Genomic DNA, 19426 nt, shown 5'->3' on the forward strand with positions numbered 1-19426 from the left:
AAAGGAAATTACACAGAGCTAGCCCAACAGTTCATAAAAGCCAATGAACCCAGGACGTCTGGAGGTTACTTGGGCTCTCAGGGTCCCTGGCTAGCAAGCCTGAGAGCGGCCATTGTGTTGGATTTTTGTCCATGACACCGGTCCTCAGCATCTCAGTACCTGCAGTCTCCTACAACTAACAACAACAACAACAACAACACTATATGTATTAAAATTATAAAATAGTAACTTTTCCACTTTTCATATTCTTTTTTAATCTAATTATTGAAAATTAATCACTCCATTAAGACAAAAACAAAAATAAATATTGGAAGAAGGAGATTAAAAATACATGTCGATATGATTATATCGAGAGTCTCCTCTGGTTACATTGAATAGAGTTGTGGTTATAGTTACCTCTCCTGGATTTTTTTTATCATTGCAGTAGGGAGAGCTAAGGATTTCCACAAAGTAGGTATTTTACATTCCTAAACTAAGAGTTCCTAGCTGTATCTAATGATTGACAGGTTCTTTATAAAATATTTTTTCAAAAAAGTTAATCCTCACAAAAATTCCTTGAAGTATTTTTATGAGTGTTCTGATCTTTTGTATACTGTGAATGCTGCTTGAGGAAGTAGAAATGTGTGCATGTGTGTATGGAGAAAGACAGGCAGAGACAGAAAGACTTTGTAAATTCTTATATTCTGACTCAGTGCCACCTAACAACAACAAATCTTATAGAACTTTTATGGTGTCTTTGAACACTTTACCACTCTCTTTTTCTTTATCCCCTTCCTTTTCTTTTTATGTATTTAAGTCTATTATCTAGATGCCTATAATCCTTTCCTAGTCCCAGTCTTGTTTTTTTTTTTAAGCTTAATACATTGAAACATTTTCTTTGTTTCCACAGAATGCATAGTTTCAAAGTTCTGGAAGCTAGAAATCCAAATCAGGTACAATAATCAACTGTGTTTATTCTTTCTGCGGCCTTTGCAAGAGAAACTGTTCGTGCTGCTCTGCTAGCTCCTAATGACTTCCAGCAAATCTTGGTGTCCCTTGGCTTATAGCCATGTCTATCCAGTTATCCGTCTGACTCTCCAATTTTGTTCTTCTTAATTGGATTAAGGCCCACCTACTCTCTTATACTACCACTTCTTTTTCTGTTGTTTTTTACTGTGTTGATTTATGTTATTTTTTTTTTTTTAATGTTGGAAGCTGTGTCTCTGGTATTTCAAATACTAGAAGGATCACTCACTTTAGACAGAATTTAGCAAAGCTTCCAGACTAAAACTGACTTTAAAGAAGAACCTAGTGATTTACTTCTGAAAAAGATTGGCCAATGTAAACCTTATCAATGTGGTTATTGTTAAATGCTGTTGAATCAATTCCCACTCTTAGACATCCTGTATAGTTTCTGAGGAGTGACTTGTGGGTTTGAACCGCTGACCTTGTGGTTAGCAGTCCAGTGCTTATCCTATAACAGTAGCAGTGGAATATTGTCTGATATTGTGTTGGAAGATGTTCCCCTCATCTTCCAAAATAATCAAAATGCAACTGTAGAAGAGCCATCTCCTCAAAGTAAAGTCAACCTTAATGACATGGATGGAGTAAAACTTTTGCTCCCTTCATTTGTTGATGTGGCATAATTCAAAATGAGAAGAAACAGCTGTGGAATCCATTAATAATTGGAGCATAAAATGTACAAAGTATAAACAAATGAAAAGTGTTGTTGTTAAGAGCAGTTGAGTCAATTCCAACCCATAACAATCCTTTATAGGGTTTCCAAGGAGCGGCTGGTGAGCTTGAATCACTGACTTTGTAATTGAAACCAACCTTGCAGTCCTGCACACTTACCTGAAGCACCACACCAGGACTCCAAAATGGTAAACATGAAATGGAATGAATGTTTGAAAATTGATATCCAGTCTAAAATAGGCAGGTATTGTCCATTTTGAATCAAATAACCATAAGATCTGCTATGCCAAAAATGACAAATTTAACAGGAATGGCTTCACTTTCATCATCAAAAAGAGCATTTCATTTCCACCTGATAAGATGAGCAGACCAGCCTGGAGCGGCTAGAAGAACAGAAGATACTTCTGGAAAGAAAGACCTATAGGAAAAATACAAAAGAGTAGAGGCAGACGGACTGTAACTACAAGAACAAACAAGTTGCTTGCCAAGGAAACATCAAGGCAAGTGGTCGGGTCCCCTCAGTGCAAACCCCATTCCAAGACTAAGACTCAGTGGGAATACACACTCTAATTGGTGACCACGCTCATCACCGATAAGGGGAAGTGAGGGAAAAACAGCAATGAAGCGGCAAGCTTAGCCCTATAATGTGAAGAGTGAAGCATTCAACTAGTAAAAAGAGAGGGCATATGCACAAGAACACCCACACTTGCAGATAATACCCACTTGACCTGGCTTCAATGACTGGATTATCAGAGCTCAACCAGAAGAAGAAAGAAGAGGAAAAAAAGAGTAATCTGATACAATATGATGAACTTGACCTACAACTATGGATGCAGAGTAGACAGGGATGGGCAACTTGGACATTGGCTACCCAAAATGGGGGGAGGAGGTCTACAAAGGCAAGAAGTGACTGGCTTACAAGCTTTCAAGAGGGAACCTAGAGCCATAGGGCCAGGAGGAAGGCAGAATCTCCAGTGAGTAGTATCCAATCTGTCTAGATGGGGCTGATGAAATGAAATGCAGATGAGTCTCTTATGATACAATAGTGAATAATTGTTATCAGGACTGATTGTGAGGACTGGAAATGTAAAGGTAGACATTTTATAGCATGGAGGGGAGTGATTAACTTTCCAGTCTAGGAGTGGAGGTCCCTAGGACCATTAATGGAGAAGAGGGGAGTACGGGACCCTACCCAGAGAAGCAGTGATGCCTGAGATGGAGGCAGAGACTATAACGTGGAGAGATGGAGCAGCTGGCAACTTTAGACCCAGAGAGGGAGAGGGACTGTGTGCTGAAGACCCGGGGAAGGGGTGTAGGGGGCAGGTTTGCAGGGTATATCCTTTGGTTGGTTGATGATGCATGTAGGGGATTGTAACCATGGCAATGAAACAATATACGAAAGATTGAATGTAAAACTAATGTTCTCCCATATAAACTATCACATAACTCACAATAAAACATTAAAAAAAAAAGAACATTTCAAAACTGATCCTGAACTATAACACTGTCAGTGACAGGATAATATTCATAACTTTACATAACACCTATTGTATGGATGGTGTTGGATCAGGCAATGTTTTGCAACATTATCATGCATAATGTTGCTTTAAGTGAGGCCCAACTCTATGGCACCTAGCAACAACCACCAAAATAAGTACAACCGGTTAAATGACTTAATATTTTACAACAACCACTAATGCCAAAGATGAAGAAACTGATGATGTTTTTTACCATCTTCTGTAGTCTGAAATTGATCAAACATGCAGTCAAGATGTATTGTTAATTACTGGTAACTAGAATGGGAGTCCTGGTGTGACGCTGTGGGCTAATGCGTCTGACTACAAAGTTGTTTGAACTGCAAAGTCAGTGGTTCAAGCTTACCAGCTGCTCCTTGGATACCCTATACAGGGTTTCTATGGGTCGGAATCAACTCAATGGCACTTAAAACAACAACAGAATGGGATGCAAAAGTTGGAAACAAAAGGATCGGCATTTGCAAAATATGTCCTTGTTCATTCATGATAAAAACTTTCAAGACTAATGACTTTACTCACTACAAATACCTTTTTCAATAACATAAACAGTGCTTATGCATATGGATCCCCTGGGATGAATACACAGAAGCCAACACAACAATTTAAATGCATAAGTCTTCTTTCTTCCTTTTTCATTGTCCAGTGTTCACATGTGTCCAAGTGACTTAAAGACCATGGCTTAGATCATGATTGCATTAGTCATGAAATTAGCTTATTTGTTTCTTAAGACTTCAAGAATTCTTTTTCAACCAGTTTGTCAAATGTAATATGCCATTTTATTTCTTGAATGTTGCTTCAGTGGCCATTAATTGCTGACCTAAGTATAATGAAATTGTTGACAACTTCAAATTTTTCTCTATTTATCTTAATATTATTTACTGGTCCAAATATGAGGATTTTTTTTTCTTTATATTGAGGTGTAATCCATATTGAAACTGTCGTCTTTGATGTTCATTAGTAAGTGCTTAAAGTCATCTTTATTTTTGGAAGCAAGGTTGTGTTTTCTACATATTGCAAATTGTTAATGATTCCTCCTAAAATTCTGATGCCACATTTCTCCCATAATGTCCTGGGTTGGAATCGACTCAATGGCACTTAACAACAGCAACAACATTACAGATTATTAGTTCAGTACATGTTATATTTCTTAGATGTAACCTTGACCATTTGTTGTTGTTGTTGTCAAGTGCCATCGAGTCGATTCCTACCCTTAGTGACCCTGTATAGGGTTTCTAAGGAGTAGGTGGTGAGCTTGAACCGCCGACCTTGTAGTTCAAATGGCTTTGCAGTCTGGCACATTAACCCACAGCACCACACCAGAACTCCAATACCATTCTCAAAATCAAAGTTCTTCAGTGATTTTCCTTCTCCCATGTGTAATAACCATATTCTTTTCATGGAGGCCTGTCACATCTATTGTGATATAACCTCTGCCTTTCTTTACAACCTATGCCCTATTCTTTTACACATGTTAGCCATGTGGGAATGAGTGTCTTTTCTTCAAAATTGTTGTAATCCTGTTTATTGTATTCAGGTGACCATTTTTTAAATTTTTTCTACTTCCTGAAGTAAGCTGGGACTGTATGACCTTTCTTTTACTTTTTACTAAGACTTGAAGTGAATAAGAAGAATGCACACCTTAGAAATTTGAATTAGCCAACAGGGTAAGGAAAAAGACTGTGTGGTAGAAATCCTTGCCGATGGGGTGATACACAACCTTAAGACTTGCATCAGGGATAAAACCCATGTGGACTGCCCACTTGGTATGCTCGCTAGCCAGATCCTGTACAGCTACATGCACGCACCCTTCTGCAGAAATAAAATTTGCCTTGCTGAGGTAATTTAGTCTCACCAAGTGTCTTTTTATGTGGCATTGCGGTTCATTTCTAACGTCCATGTTCATAAACTTAACTACTTGAGAGATTTGACTTTTGCATAAAGGACTTTGCCTGCCTAGAATAGTCTTATTCTCATTTGTTGCATAGAATGCTACCACTCTGTGAGAGCACAAATCAAGGATTCTCCTCTAGACATCGCTTTCAAAGATATTCCTCTGAGCAACAAACAATATGCTACGCTTTCAGTTATAGGAGCCTTTTATTATGCTATTTATGGATGCATTTTTCACTATACAGTGAGTTCCTCATAAGCATAAATTTTTCTTTACTCACCATTTGGCTTCTGATATCTATCTTCAGTGATTCTTGTGGAATAAGACAGCTTAGTTTCACTGTATTTTTATTATTTCATTGTTTTTTCCATAACAGATACTTTTTTCAAAGAAGATTTTATTGCTATTTCATACTGAAATACCTGGTAAAGAACAATAAAATTCAATTGTCGTGATTCATTTTAAACATTTAAACAATTTTTTTATACTAATATCTTAGAGCCATGATTTTTTTTTTTCCTGTGAAGTATTTCAAACATCTGGAGAAACACAGAGAATGGTATATATAATTAACTCAACAACTGAGTCTGTGAAATCTTAATATTTTACCATAATTGATAAGATCAATTTTAAAGAAGAACCACACTATATTCTAAGCTCCCTCAGCTCACTTCTGCATGCTGTTCTCCTTCCTTACTCCTTAGTGGTAACTGTCATTGTGAAGTTGATTATTCCCAAGTTTCACACATTTTTCTGTGTTTACCACATGCATTTCTCCTAAGTACCTATTATTAACCTCATGTTGTTTTTCCTCTGAGAAATGTATATGGAGATTCTCTTACTGTTGAATATTACATTGTTGATATTTCTACAGTAAAATATTTAGATGATATTTGAGGTAACTCATAGTTAATGTTTCTGTTGCTAACAGCTGTTCACTGTTCAGCAGTTCAGTTTTGGTTTTCATGATTTCTTCAAATGCATCCCCTCCTTTTCTTCAATTTTCTGTTACTTTACTGAGAACACTTCCCTTGGTTTTCATACGTCCTTGAATCAATGAATATTTCAGGGTTTGACTTTACTACTGGCAAATATCTTTTGTTGTTGTGTGAACTTGTATAGGGTTTCTGAGGTGTGTCTGCTGGGTTTGAGTCACAGACCTTGCAGTTAGCAGTCTAGTGACACATCAGAAATCCTCCTTATGAACACTGACAGATAATTTGATCATTTGTTTTTGTTCTATTAATTTTTTATTGTGATTTAAGTGGATGTTTATAGAGCAAGATCATCAGTTTCACATTCAGCAAATCATCCAGTGTAATCCTCTAAATGTAACATCATTTTCCCACAGTTCTTTTTTAAACCTTGTCTTTTTTTCCATTTTAGCTGATGTTGCTAAGTGCCCTGGAGTCAGTTTCAACTCATAGCAACCCTGTACAGGGTTTCTGAGGATTTGTGTATTCTGCGGAGCAGAAAGTCTCATTTTTCTACCACAGAGTGGCTAGTGGGTTTGAACTACTGATTCTTTGATCCGCCAGTCCAGTGCTTATCCTGTGGAGCCACTGTGCTTTCTTTAGTAGTTTCCCTCTTAATGCTGACTACACAGAGCTGAATTAATTCATGGGGTTGTGCTATATAATTAAGATGCCTTGCTTTTCCAGTGGGTCAAGTATGGAATGGCAATGGGAAGATCAGCAGTCCAAACACACCCACAGCTCCAGGGGAGAAAGATGTACTGTGAACCTTCTAGAACCAGGGGATGATTGGTGACAAGATACGTACACATCTCCAAGAACACCTGGCCCAAAGATGCTGAATATAGATATGGACCTTCTTTCAGTACCAACAGAGAAAGTCTTCCCCTAGAGCAAGTGATCTGAATTTGGCTTTCTAGCTTCCTAATCTGAGAGAGAATACATTTCTATTTGTTAAACCTATCTACTATGGTGTTTCTCTTATAGTATCACTAGATAACTAAGACATTGGTTGTTCTCTAATCATCTTTGTGTTGTTGTTGTTGTTGTTAGGTACCATCAAGTCGGTACCAACTCATAACGACATTATTCACAGCAGAATGAAACACTGCCTGATCCTGGGCCAACCTCCACTCCTGTTGCCACGCTGGAGACCATCGATGCTGACAATTGGCCAATCCATCTCATTGGTGGTCTTCCTCTTTTCCTCTGACCCTCCACCTTACCAAACATGCTATCCTTCTCCAGCGACTGGTCCCTCCTGACAATATGCTCAAAGTATGAGAGATGAAGTTTGGCCATGTTGGCCTCCAAGGAGCACTCTGGCTGCCCTTCTTCCAAAACGGATCTATTGGTTCTTTTGGCAGCCCATGGCATTTTCAGTATTCTCTTCCAGCACCATAATTCAAAAGCATCAATTTTTCTACGATCTTCTTTATTCACTGCCTAGCTTTTGCATGCATATGAGGTTATTGAAAATACCAAGGCTTGGGTCAGGTGCACCTTAGTCCTCAAGCTGACATCTTTGCTCTTCAACACTTTAAAAAGATCCTGTGCAGCGGATTTGCCTAATGCAATACGCCGTTTGATTACTTGACTGCTGCTTCCGTGAGTGTTGATAGTTGATCCAAGAAGAGTAAAGTTCTTGACAACTTCAATCTTTTCTCTGTTGATAATAATATTGTTTCTTGGTCCAGTGGTGAGGATTTTTGTTTTCTTTACATTGAGATGTAATCCATACTGAAGGCTGTGCTCTTTGATCTTCATCAATAAATGTTTTAAGTTCTCTTCACTTCCAGCAAGCAAGGTTGTATCATCTGCATATCACAGGTTGTTAATGAGTCTTCCTCCAATCCTGATGCCACATTTTTCTTCATAGAATCCAGCTTCTTGGATGATTTGCTCAGCATACAGGTTGAATAAGTATGGTGAAAGAATACAACCTTGTTGCACACCTTTCTTAATTTAAAACCATTCAGTGTTCCCATGTTCTGTTTGAACAACTGCCTTTTGGTCCAGATACAGATTCCTCATGAGCACAATTAAGTGTTCTGGAATACTCTTACTTCGCAATGTTGTCCATAGCTTGTCATGATCCACACAATCGAAAGCCTTTGCATAGTCAATAAAGCACAGGTAACAATCTTTCTGATATTCTCTGATTTCAGCCAAGATCCATCGGACATCAGCAATTATATACGTCATTCCATGGCCTTTTCTGAATCTGAATTGAACCTCTGGAAGTTCTCTGCCAATGTATGATTGTAGCCGTTCTGTATTACTTTGAGTAAAAGTTTACTTGCATGGGATATCCGCATTCTGTTGGGTCACCTCTCTTTGGAATGGGCATAAGTATGGATCTCTTCCAATCAGTCGGCCAGATGATTGTCTTCCAAATTTCTTGACAGAGATTAGTGAGTGCCTCCTTTGCCGCCTCACTTTCTTGAAATATTTCAAGTTGTATCTCTGGTAGTGTAGTGGTTACACTACAGGGCTGTGAGCCTCAAGGTCAGTAATTCAAAACTACCAGCCATTTTGTGGGAGAAAGATGAGGCTTTCTGCTCCCGTAAAGTTTTACAGCCTTGGAAACCCTGTACAGGGTCGCTACAAGTCGGAACCAACTCCACGGCACATATCCATCAATCATCTGTGTATAGTCTATGGAAATCCTCAAAATTTTAAGACCAAGAATCTCTTTCCCAGGCTCAGATAACTGTTGAATGGTTTACCTTGGTATTTTTCCTTCATCATAGCAAAATGATGCCACATTTTAATGCATGGTTCTTTAGCTTTCTTTGTGAAGTCAATAACAAGAGAGCCATTTCTTTTCCTTAAGTAAATTGCATATGTATGTTCTACTTATTTCAATGTTTCTCTTACTGCTTAGAGCTTTGAGGTTAACCCTCGTTTTTCTCTTACAATTCCAACAAACTTGTCACTAGAGCCAGTAGGTACAGATTACATACTCCATTACTACCTATTTGCTTCTGGCATATCATGGATGTTCTTCATATATATGTTGTTGTTGTTAAGTGCTGTCAAGTCAATTCTGACCCATAGCGACCCAGTATAGGATTTCCAAGGAGTAGCTGGTGAGCTTGAACCACCAACCTTGCAGTTCAAACAACTTTGCGGTCTGATGCATTAGCCCACATCACCATACCACGATTCCTTCATATATATAACATCAGTTTATTCAAACATTTTTCACTACTTCCGACTAAACAGAATAAATAATAAATACCACTCCAGATCTAATAAGACTTTTATTTCCTTATTTGAGTGAAAACTGCCTTAATATTTTAATCCCTCTTCTCTAGAATATTTCGAATCAATTTATAAAATAACTAACCAAACCTGTTGCTATTGAGTCTATTCTGACTCATGATGACCCCATGTATTATGCAGCAGAAGTGTTCCATAGGGCTTGCTTGACCTTAATCTTTACAGAAGTGAACTGGCCCGCTTTTCTCTTGTGGCTCCACTGAGTGGGTTCCAACTGTCGATCTTTAGGCTACTAGCTGATAGCAAACTGTGTGTGTCACACAGAGATCTAAAATAAGTTTTATTTGCATGTGTATTGAATAAAAGCAATATGATCTATGTGATGTCAATTAGAGGAAAAAGCTGAGCTGCATTTTAAATTTTTCTTTCTAATAACACATATAATACAAGTGTAAGACTTGTTATATACTTTGCGAGGTTTTGTGCAAAATGAAAATTCAGGGACACTTTTGCAAAGTTAATGAATAACTTTATATATTAACTAATCAAAATATTAAGTACAAAATCAGAATATTAATCCAAGTACAAGAATATGCTGAGTGTATGCATGACGCTGACTTTGGAAGTTAATATTTTACTTTACAAACATATCCACATCCCAAATAACTTATCACATAGTTTCATAAATAGGGTTTTGGCATAATATATTTTTGTTGTTGTGTACTATTCAGTCAATTCTGGCTCATAGAGATCTAATAGGACAGAGTTGTTGTTGTTAATTGCTTTCAACTTTGCATTTCAGACTGTCAGTGAGGTCATGCTCTTATGCTATGGTGCCACACCAGGACTGTAGGGACAGAGTAGTGGAAATGCCCTTATAGCAAAGGCTGTAATGCTTATGGACACCTACTTCAAAATTGTTCTCCTATGGAGTGGCTGATGGGTTTGAACCACTGACTTCTTGGTTATTAGCTGAGCTCTAAACTACTGCACTTCATTCTTCTTGGATCAACTATCCACACTCACAGAAGCAGCAGTCAAGAAATCAAATGATGTGTTGCATTAGGCAAATCCACTGCACAAGACCTTTTAAAGTGTTGAAGAGGAAAGATGTCAGCTTGAGGACTAAGGTGCGCCTGACCCAAGCCTTGGTATTTTCAATAACTTCATATGCATGCAAAAGCTGGACAATGAATAAAGAAGACCGTAGAAGACCTTTTGGTTATAGTGTTGGAGGAGAATTTTGAAAATGCCATAGGCTGCCAAAAGAACCAATAAGTACATTTGGAAGAAGTGCAGCTAGATTGCTCTTTGGAGGCCAACATGGCCAAACTTCGTCTCTAATACTTAGGACATACTGTCAGGAGGGACTAGTCTCTGGAGAAGAATATCATGTTTGGTAAGGTGGAGGGTCAGAGAACAACAGGAAGACCCTCAGCGAGATGGATTGGCCAAGTGGCAATGTTGATGGGCTCAAGCGTGGCAGCAGTAGTGAGGTTGGCCCAGAATTGGCCAGTGTTTCATTCTGCTTTGCATAAGGTCGCTATGAGTTAGTTCCATCTCGATGGCACCTAACAACAACAAGATCAAATTGCTGCACCACCAGACTTCCTTTGGGATATAGTTGTTATTGTTAGGTGCAGTCAGGTCAGTTGTGGCCTTATACACAACAGAATGAAACCCTGCCACAACTTGTACAATCTTCACAATTGCTGCTACCACTGTGCCAATCTAGCTCACTGGGGTTGTCCCTCTTTTTCACTGACCTTCAACTTTACTGAGCATGATGTCTTTCACCAAGGGCTGGTACCACCTGATAATATGTCCAAAGAATGAACATCTTGGACTCCTAGGGAGCATTTTGTTTGTACTTCTTCCAACACAGATATGTTTGTCCATGGTAATGTCAATATTCTTCTCCAACACCATAACTCAAATGCATCATGCATATGAGGCTACTGATAATACCATGGATTGGGTCAGATGCACTGTAGTCCATAAACTAACATCTTTGCTCTTTAACATTTCAAAGAGGTCTTGTAGAACACATTTACCTTGAAGTATGTTGTTGTTGTTAAGTGTCCTTGAGTCTGTTCCAACCCCCAGCTACCCTGCATAAGGTTTCTGAGGGTTACGAGTCGAGCTGCTAGCCTCAATTTCAGCAATTCGAAACTACCAGAGGTTCCACGGGAGAAAGATGAGTCTTTTTGCTCCTGTAAATATTTACAGCTTCATAGTGTTGCTGTGAGCCAGAACTGACTCCATGGCATATAACTACTACCACCACCACCATAAAAAATAAAAGTGAATGAGCATATTATGAGCATTATGGCTATGCTTTTGGCACAAGATAGTCCAGTGAATAGTCATATATGGCTAATGTAAAACCAACTATATTAACTGTTGTACAATGTGGTGGATCAACCTGGATTCTAAAGTAGGCATGGCTAACAACCTCTACCAGCTTTGAGTCATTGAGCACATTTCCTTACTTCTTTGTACATCAGTGTACTTATATTTAGTAATAATATTGCTGTTGTTATTAAGGACTGTCAGTTTCAACTTTTAGCAACCCTGTATAATGTTTCCAAGGTGTTTGCATCTTCATGGGAGCTGAAAGCCTCATCTTTCTCCTGTGGAATGACTAGTGGAATCAAATGGTGAAACTTTTGGTTTTCAGTCCAATGCTTACTGTAAGAGCTACTACACTCCCATACTCATGATAATAGAATATTATTGTATTTCAACTTATTTAAATAATAAATCAAACCTGTCTCTCATACTTCAGACATATTGTCAGGAGGAACAAGTTGCTAGAGAAGGATAGCATGTTTGGTAAGGTGGAGGGTCAGAGAAAAAGAGGAAGATCCCCAGCAAGATGGATTGGCAAAGTGGCTTATCATTAGACTGAAGAGTGGCAACAGTTGTGAGGTTGGCCAAGGATCAGGCAGTGTTTCCTTCTGTTGTGCATAGGCTCGCTATGAGTCGGTACCGACTCGATGCTACCTAACAACATCGACAACTGCCACAAAGACTAGAATTACCCAATTGGGTTACCAAAACTGTAAATCCTTACAAAGCAGACTGCCACATCTTTTTCCAAAGGGTGACTAGTGGGTTCAAATCAATGAGCTTTGGGTTAGCAGCTGAGTGCTTTAAAAACTTAACCATACCTGGCATGTAGCAAACATTCAAAGTTTATTTATTTTGTTATTTCTTCTTTCTTTGACCTCAGTAGATGAAATGCCAGGTGTACTTTTTTCTCTTTGATGCTTGGAAATTAATGTTTAGTTTAATATTAAACATACTTAAAGATATTATTAGCATATAATTCATTGATATCTGGTTGACCAGGCATCCAGCTCATGATGATAGAAATTAAAGATAGAAATTTTCTACAAGCAAATTGAAATGGTTTTAATTTTTAAAACCTTTGTTTGAACTTTTTATTCTTTCATCATTTGTCTTTTTGTAGAATCAAAGATCAAAATCACCTGGTTAATAGACCAGTCCAGTTACTTGGGTTATAGTTAATAAGTTACATATTTTCAAATCTAATTTAATCCAACCAATCTTAACATTGTAGACCTTCTTAATTACATTTAAAGGCAAACTTGTTTTGGAAGTATTCTATTGAGATTAATGTAAGTTATTTGCTTTTATGTTACTGAATAATAATGCTTTTATATTGATGTGAATTATGTATGCTTAGTATCTGTTTTACTGCTTTTGGAAGAGATATACTGATAAACAATCTATGAACTAAATCTCTACTAGCATGAAATACCATTTGAAATATTTAATTTAAATATCAGATTTAGGACCATATCAACAATAACCATACTCTTTATTTTTTCTATAAACTTTTGTACATTAGACAGTTTCTAAAAAAACTATCAATTTTTAGAAACAAAAACTTAAAACAGAATTCTCTAATCATCTGTGGTTTCCAAGTAAGGATGTTTTAATGCTACTAGACATTTTATGTTTAGGACTACAAGAAAATATTTAATAACTGAGCAGTATAGATACTTTAAGGAGCTCTTGTTTCATGGTGGTTACGAATCAGCTGCTAACTTCAAGGTTAGAAGTTCCAAATTACCAGAATTACTAAAGAAAGATGAGGCTTTCTGCTCCCATAAAGAGTTCAGCCTCAGAAACACTATACATAGTAACTGTGAGTGGGAACTGACTCCATGGCACACCATAGATATGTTTGGTGGTGGTAAAAGTTGAAAAGAATATGAAAAAATCAGTAGTACTAAATATCATACAGCTATACAAACATATTATTTACCTGTGACTCTCATTACATAATATCCATATTTAATCCTTTTTTTTTTTCCTTATACCAGACAGTATTACTGAAGTCTTCACTAACATCTATGTGACCAGTTTTGGCCCTGTCTCAGATACGGATATGGTGAGTCTTTTTTTTAATAACAAACTTTAAAAAAAAAAAAAAAAAAAAACTGTAATGAGAACTGTGAGAAGAGATTTATAGTAATAAGTATTTCTAGTGTTATAAAATCATATATCTATCCATTCCTATTTAGTATGTTCTGATACATTGCGTTAGGACATTCATTTGATTGTAGATTCTCATGTCCAGTTTGAATGTTCAGATCAGCCTTGTGCTTACATTTATATCCTCTTGTGTACTAGTCTCTTGTCTAACTAAGTGCAAAAGCAGTTTATTGAATGATACAAAAAATATTACTGAGCATTATTAAAGAGTCTGTGTCATCATTCATTAAGTCACGATTGTTTCATAAAAAATGAATCATAAAGTATTCATTCATGGATGATATAATAAATGAAAATCTTTTAATTGGCATTATGTAATCTATCTGAAATTCATGTTATCAGCACAGTCTATATACATAGTTCAAAAACAAAAACAATAAAACCTAAACCAGTTGGTATCAAGATGATTACAGTGAAATTCCTGATTGGTAGAAACGATATGGATTTGATAGGAAAGTTTGGAGGTAGAAGTCCACTCAGAGGTACCACACAAGAAAGACCTGGGGTTCTATTTCTGAACAAATAAGCCATTGAAATTCATGTGGAGCACAGCTCTACACTGATGCAGATGTGCCATCAGATACACTGTAAACCCAATTTGTAAAGTAGTTCTGACTCATGGCAGCAACCCATGTGTTATAAAGTAGAACTGCTGCAAAGAGTTTTCTTGGCTCTAATATTTTTTAAAAATTGGTGAAACTGTACACAGACAAACATACACTTATTCAACAATTTCTACAATGTTCTTCACATATTATCCTTGCTCTCTTCCCAAATTGTTTTATTCCCATTAATTTAGACTCACTGACCACTAAACTTTTCATCCATGTTTTAAAGTTACTGTTGTCAATTTTATTTCATGTATGTAATCATTTAATAGAGCACAATGCCTAAGTAAAACATTATTTACCAATTGAAGTAAGCTGTTGGGTTTAAAGATAACTTCAGAGGATGTTGTTGTTGTTGTTAAGTGCCATCGAGTCGGTTCCGACCCATAGCGACCCTGTACAGGGTTTCCGAGGCTGTAAATCTTTACGGGAACAGAACGCCTCATCTTTCTCCCGTGGAGCGGCTGGTAGTTTCGAACTGCTGACCTTGAGGTTCGCAGCCCAATTCGTAACCACTACGCTACCAGAGCTCCAGAGGATAGTTTTGATTAAAGTTTGCAAGATTATCTGAGGGCAGTTGTTTCAGTGGTTCCTCCGATCTGAATGGGTCCAGTCTATCTGAATTACGTAAGAATTTGAAAATTTGATTCCACATTTCCCCTATTTTGATCAGGATCCTTCTAATGAATCCTTGATCAAAATGTTCAGTAATGGTAGCTGGACAGCATGCAGTTCTTCTGGTCTTGTGGCAAAGAAGATTTTAGTTCATAGAGGTAATTCGACTGGTTCCTCTGATTGCTAAATCTCCTTCTGTTACTGCTGCACATGAATAGAGACTCTTGGTTAATTAATGTTGCTGTAATAGAAATACCACAAGGAGATGGCTTTAACAGACAAACATTTAGTTCCCCCTAATGTAGGAGGTTAACGAGCTCTGGTAGCATAGTGGTTACGAATCGGGCTGCTAACCTCAAGGTTGGCAGTTCGAAACTACCAGCTGTTCTGCAGGAGAAAGATGAGGCTTTCTGCTCCCATAAAGATTTGCAGCCTCGGAAACCCTGTACAGGGTCACTATGAGTCGGAACCAACTCCACGGTACTTAACAACAACAACAGCAACAGATGTAAGAGGTTAGAAGTCCAAATTCTAGAGTGCTGGCTCTTTGTTGGCTCTGGAGAAAGGTCCTTGTTCTCTTTCAAAATTTGTAGGCCAGTCATTCCTTGGAGATCTCCATGTGTCTTAGAAGCAGTCTTCCCTTGGATCTAGGAGCTTCTCAGTTCAGGAACCCCACAGGCCAAAAGGATGCACTCCGTTTCCAGTTCTTATTTCTTGAAGATAACAGGTCCCTCTTATTTCTGCTCCCTTCTCTCTTTCATGTCTTCTAAAATAAAAGGCGTTAGCAGCCACATCCCAGGGAAACTCCCCTTACATCATGTGACTGGATTAGTGGTGTTGTGCGTGACCTTTAATCCTTTGATTGGCTTTTCACCTCAGATCACATCATGGAAGATCATTATATAACTTCCAAACCATAGCATCATGGAGTAGACAAGTTGGCACGTATTTTGAGAAAATAGAATTCATTCTATGATAGTCAACAATTATATCATTGATAGTTGCTAATAAGCTTTTTGTAAGACCCCAGGCACTATTCAGTGATCTAGTAGTTAGAACAGAAACTCTAAAGGCAATATTAGACTTACTGCCTTGACTGTCTCATTAAACTATATTATAACCCTAATCCTTCTAACCAAGAGCCCTCGTGACACTGTAGGTAAGTACTAGACTTCTAGCCACAGGTTGACAGTTCAACCTACCAACTACTCCGAGGAAGAAAAGTGCGCTTCCCACTCTTGTGGTTTTACAGGAAACATGCAGTGCTAGAAGGTAGAATCAACACAATGGCAGTGGGTGGTGGAGGTTGTGTCCCATAGAATTATTACCCTAATTCTTTTAACCAAGGAAACGTATCCCAAGATGTTGTTTCATTATACCTAAGTACTGTCAGAAGCTTTTTAGCAATATCATTGGTTATGATCTTTCTAGAAACAGTGCCAAGACTTCCTACTATGCATTATGTGATGGGTTTGAGTCAGTTGAACAGAAATTGTTTGTGTCACCCAGGTTAGTAGTTGATAGGTTAGTAGTTGATTAGGTTAGTAGTTGATTAGGTTAGTAGTTGAATGCAAACTGTGTTACATATGAGTGGTGGTGGTTGTGGGCTGTTGAGTTGATTCCAACTCACAATGATCTTGTGTAGGATTTTCAAAGCTGTAAATCTTTACAGGAACAGAGAACTCCATCTTTCTCCTGCAGAGAGGCTGATAGATTCAAACTGCCGATTTTGTTATTAGCAGCCCAACTTGTAATTTGAATCTTGACCTACTTGAATTCTGTGGACCTGAAGTTTAATTGTTTTGTTTTGTTTCTTTCATATGAGATGAGCAATAGAGGGAAGTTGACTGGGTGGGCTAGAAACTCATGAGATAGAAACAAAAAGGATAATTATTGATTAAACATAAATAGTTTAGTTATCAATTTTCCATTTCTACTGGTGATTGCAGTTTCTGTAATAGGATATTTTGAAGATTTTTTTTTAATATAATTCTCTGACTTTAAGAAATTATAATCTGTACTTCAATGCATGATGACTATAAATTAAAAATAATTTAGCGTTGCGTAGATTTGGATATGATGTTAATGAAAAGACCGAATTGAGGTACTACATAGATCACTTTTTGAAAAGTAGTATTCCTTCCTTTTTTCTTTCCTCTTAGCCCTGCAAGCATGCTTTTAAAGTTATCTTTTTAGCAGGATTTATTGATGGTATACTCTTTACTTGTATGCATTTAAGATGACAGAGAACTAAAGGTTAATGCTAGAGTTAAAAATGATAAGTGAGTAAAAGGATTCTGTTCAGTCCCTAAACTGAATTTATTGGAATCAAGTAGCCTGGCAATATTTAAGTATTTATTCAATATTTTCATTTTTTAATAACATTGAGAAGATTATTTTGAAGAAGCTCTGAAAGACTTTGTTCACAAATGCTAGAAGTAAGTGTCAGGGACTGTACAGGGGATGGACAATGCTGGTTAGCTTAAGAGGATTTTAAAATTCTGAGTTCTAAAAAGGATGATGCAGTCTTTTTGTTGAAAACAGCAAAACTCAGAGTCTGAAGTGGGGAAAAAAACAAACAAACAAAAACTAAGTCTGTGTTAAGTATTTTGACAGATATAAGGTAGCCTTAAGGTAGCCTGAAAACGTTTGTAGCAAAATTCCATTATCTTTTAGTTCCATTTTCCACAAACTTTTTGAAGCCCTCTCATATATCCCACAGTAACGGATATGTAGCGGGTTCATCTACAAATGCTATAGATACAGTGCTGAAAATCCAAATGAATAGCAGAAAGATTGAAAGACTGACAGCTGCAGCAATGAGCAGGACTGTTAATGTTGGGAGCCTTTGGGCATTTTCTGTGCTCCTTGGATAGGTTAGAGAATATTCCTGATGTATTTTCATGCTAGTTTCTCATCATATTCTACCAGCCACATGCATCTCAAGTAACTGATATGGTTTAGAGAGTTCAGGATTTCAATTCCTAAGGAAAGATATCAGTCTTCCAGACCTATTGCTAACTATAGTATTCTGTAATGTATTTTTTAAATTGAAATACATTTTGATTAATCAATATCTTATGAATTTAACTCAATTTTCTTTCCCTGCTCAGACTGTGCCCCGCAGTCTCATCTACCCATGAGATTTCCCTTCTTCCAGGTCTGGTGTCTCTTTAGAGATCCACCTTTTTTATGGTTCTGACCTCTTAAGTCTCCTCATTTTTTAACTAACTTTGGTGGTTGAAAGTATGAGGTTGAGTTGATTCCCACCTTTGGGAAGGTAGTTGATTTCAAAACATTGTTAGTTCTTACAAGTTATTTCAAACTAGAATAGTAAGATTTACTTGCTTTTGTTTTTAATTTTGGATTGTAGCCAAAATTCTGGAGCAATGGGAAAAATCTTCACTGTAACCCTTATACTACACTTGCAACATTTAAGATTTTTACTTGAAATATTAACTTGCCTCTTTCTGTAGTTCAGTTTAAATGCACAGGAAAAAAAATGATGACAAAGATAAAATTATTCACTGTATATTCTAAACAGTTTGGTTGGCTGTAAGAACAATCTTTCTCTGGAGTTTGTCTTAGTTAATGCTCCTAAATATTAGTAAGATATCATGAGAATGAGCTGCCAAGTTCTATGCGAAATCAAGTAGAGAGACACAGAATTTTATCAAGAATTACATTGAGAGACAAGTAGATCATCAAAAAAACTTATGGCTCTAACATGTTTATGAGTGATATCATCTTGTGACTGACACACTAACAGGATGCCAAATATCAATGAATTTTTAGTGTTGTACATTTTTGTATTGTGAATATTAGTGATAGACATTACTGTATTGCTAATTCTGTTTTGCTTTAATTCATTTGCTGAGATATTAATATATGTAATCATTAAGCCATTGCCACTAAGTTGATTTTGACTCTACAGTGAATATGGTTTGTGTGTATGTATAATATATATATATATATTTGCTAAGTGCCTTTGAGTTGGTTCTGACACATAACAACTTATATAGGATTTCTCAGGAGTGGCTGGTGAGCTCAAACCGCTGACCCTGTGGTTCAAACTGACATGCAGTCCAGCACAAGCATTAACCCACAGTCCCACACCATGACTCTCTCTTTTGCTCTCATATATATACATATATGTGTGTGTGTGTGTTTTTCATCCTGGTATGGTGCTGTAGGATTAGCACCTTGGACTGTGAATCACATGATTAGCAGTTCAAACCCCACCACCTGTTCCTTGGAAGCCCTATACAGGACTGCTGTAATTTGGAAGCAACTTGAAGTCATTTAACAACAACAAATATATATATATTTATTAAGTTGACTTTAACTCATAGTGTGTATGTTTCTTGTATATATATA

The 19426-nt window shown here is 37.2% G+C and overlaps 1 protein-coding gene across 1 annotated transcript in view; it reads left to right on the top strand.

Moving 5' to 3' along the window:
* LOC102822908 (gamma-aminobutyric acid receptor subunit alpha-2-like) overlaps positions 1–19426 on the top strand; it is a 286045-nt gene that overhangs the window by 101808 nt on the left and 164811 nt on the right. Inside the window, exon 3 of the mRNA XM_006872692.1 lies at positions 13655–13722. Coding sequence (XP_006872754.1) covers positions 13655–13722 — 68 coding nt within the window. The remainder of the gene's footprint in view (positions 1–13654; positions 13723–19426) is intronic.

The sequence above is a fragment of the Chrysochloris asiatica genome, unplaced genomic scaffold (assembly GCF_000296735.1).
Source record: "Chrysochloris asiatica unplaced genomic scaffold, ChrAsi1.0 scaffold00209, whole genome shotgun sequence".
In the NCBI taxonomy this organism is placed as follows: Eukaryota; Metazoa; Chordata; class Mammalia; order Afrosoricida; family Chrysochloridae; genus Chrysochloris; species Chrysochloris asiatica.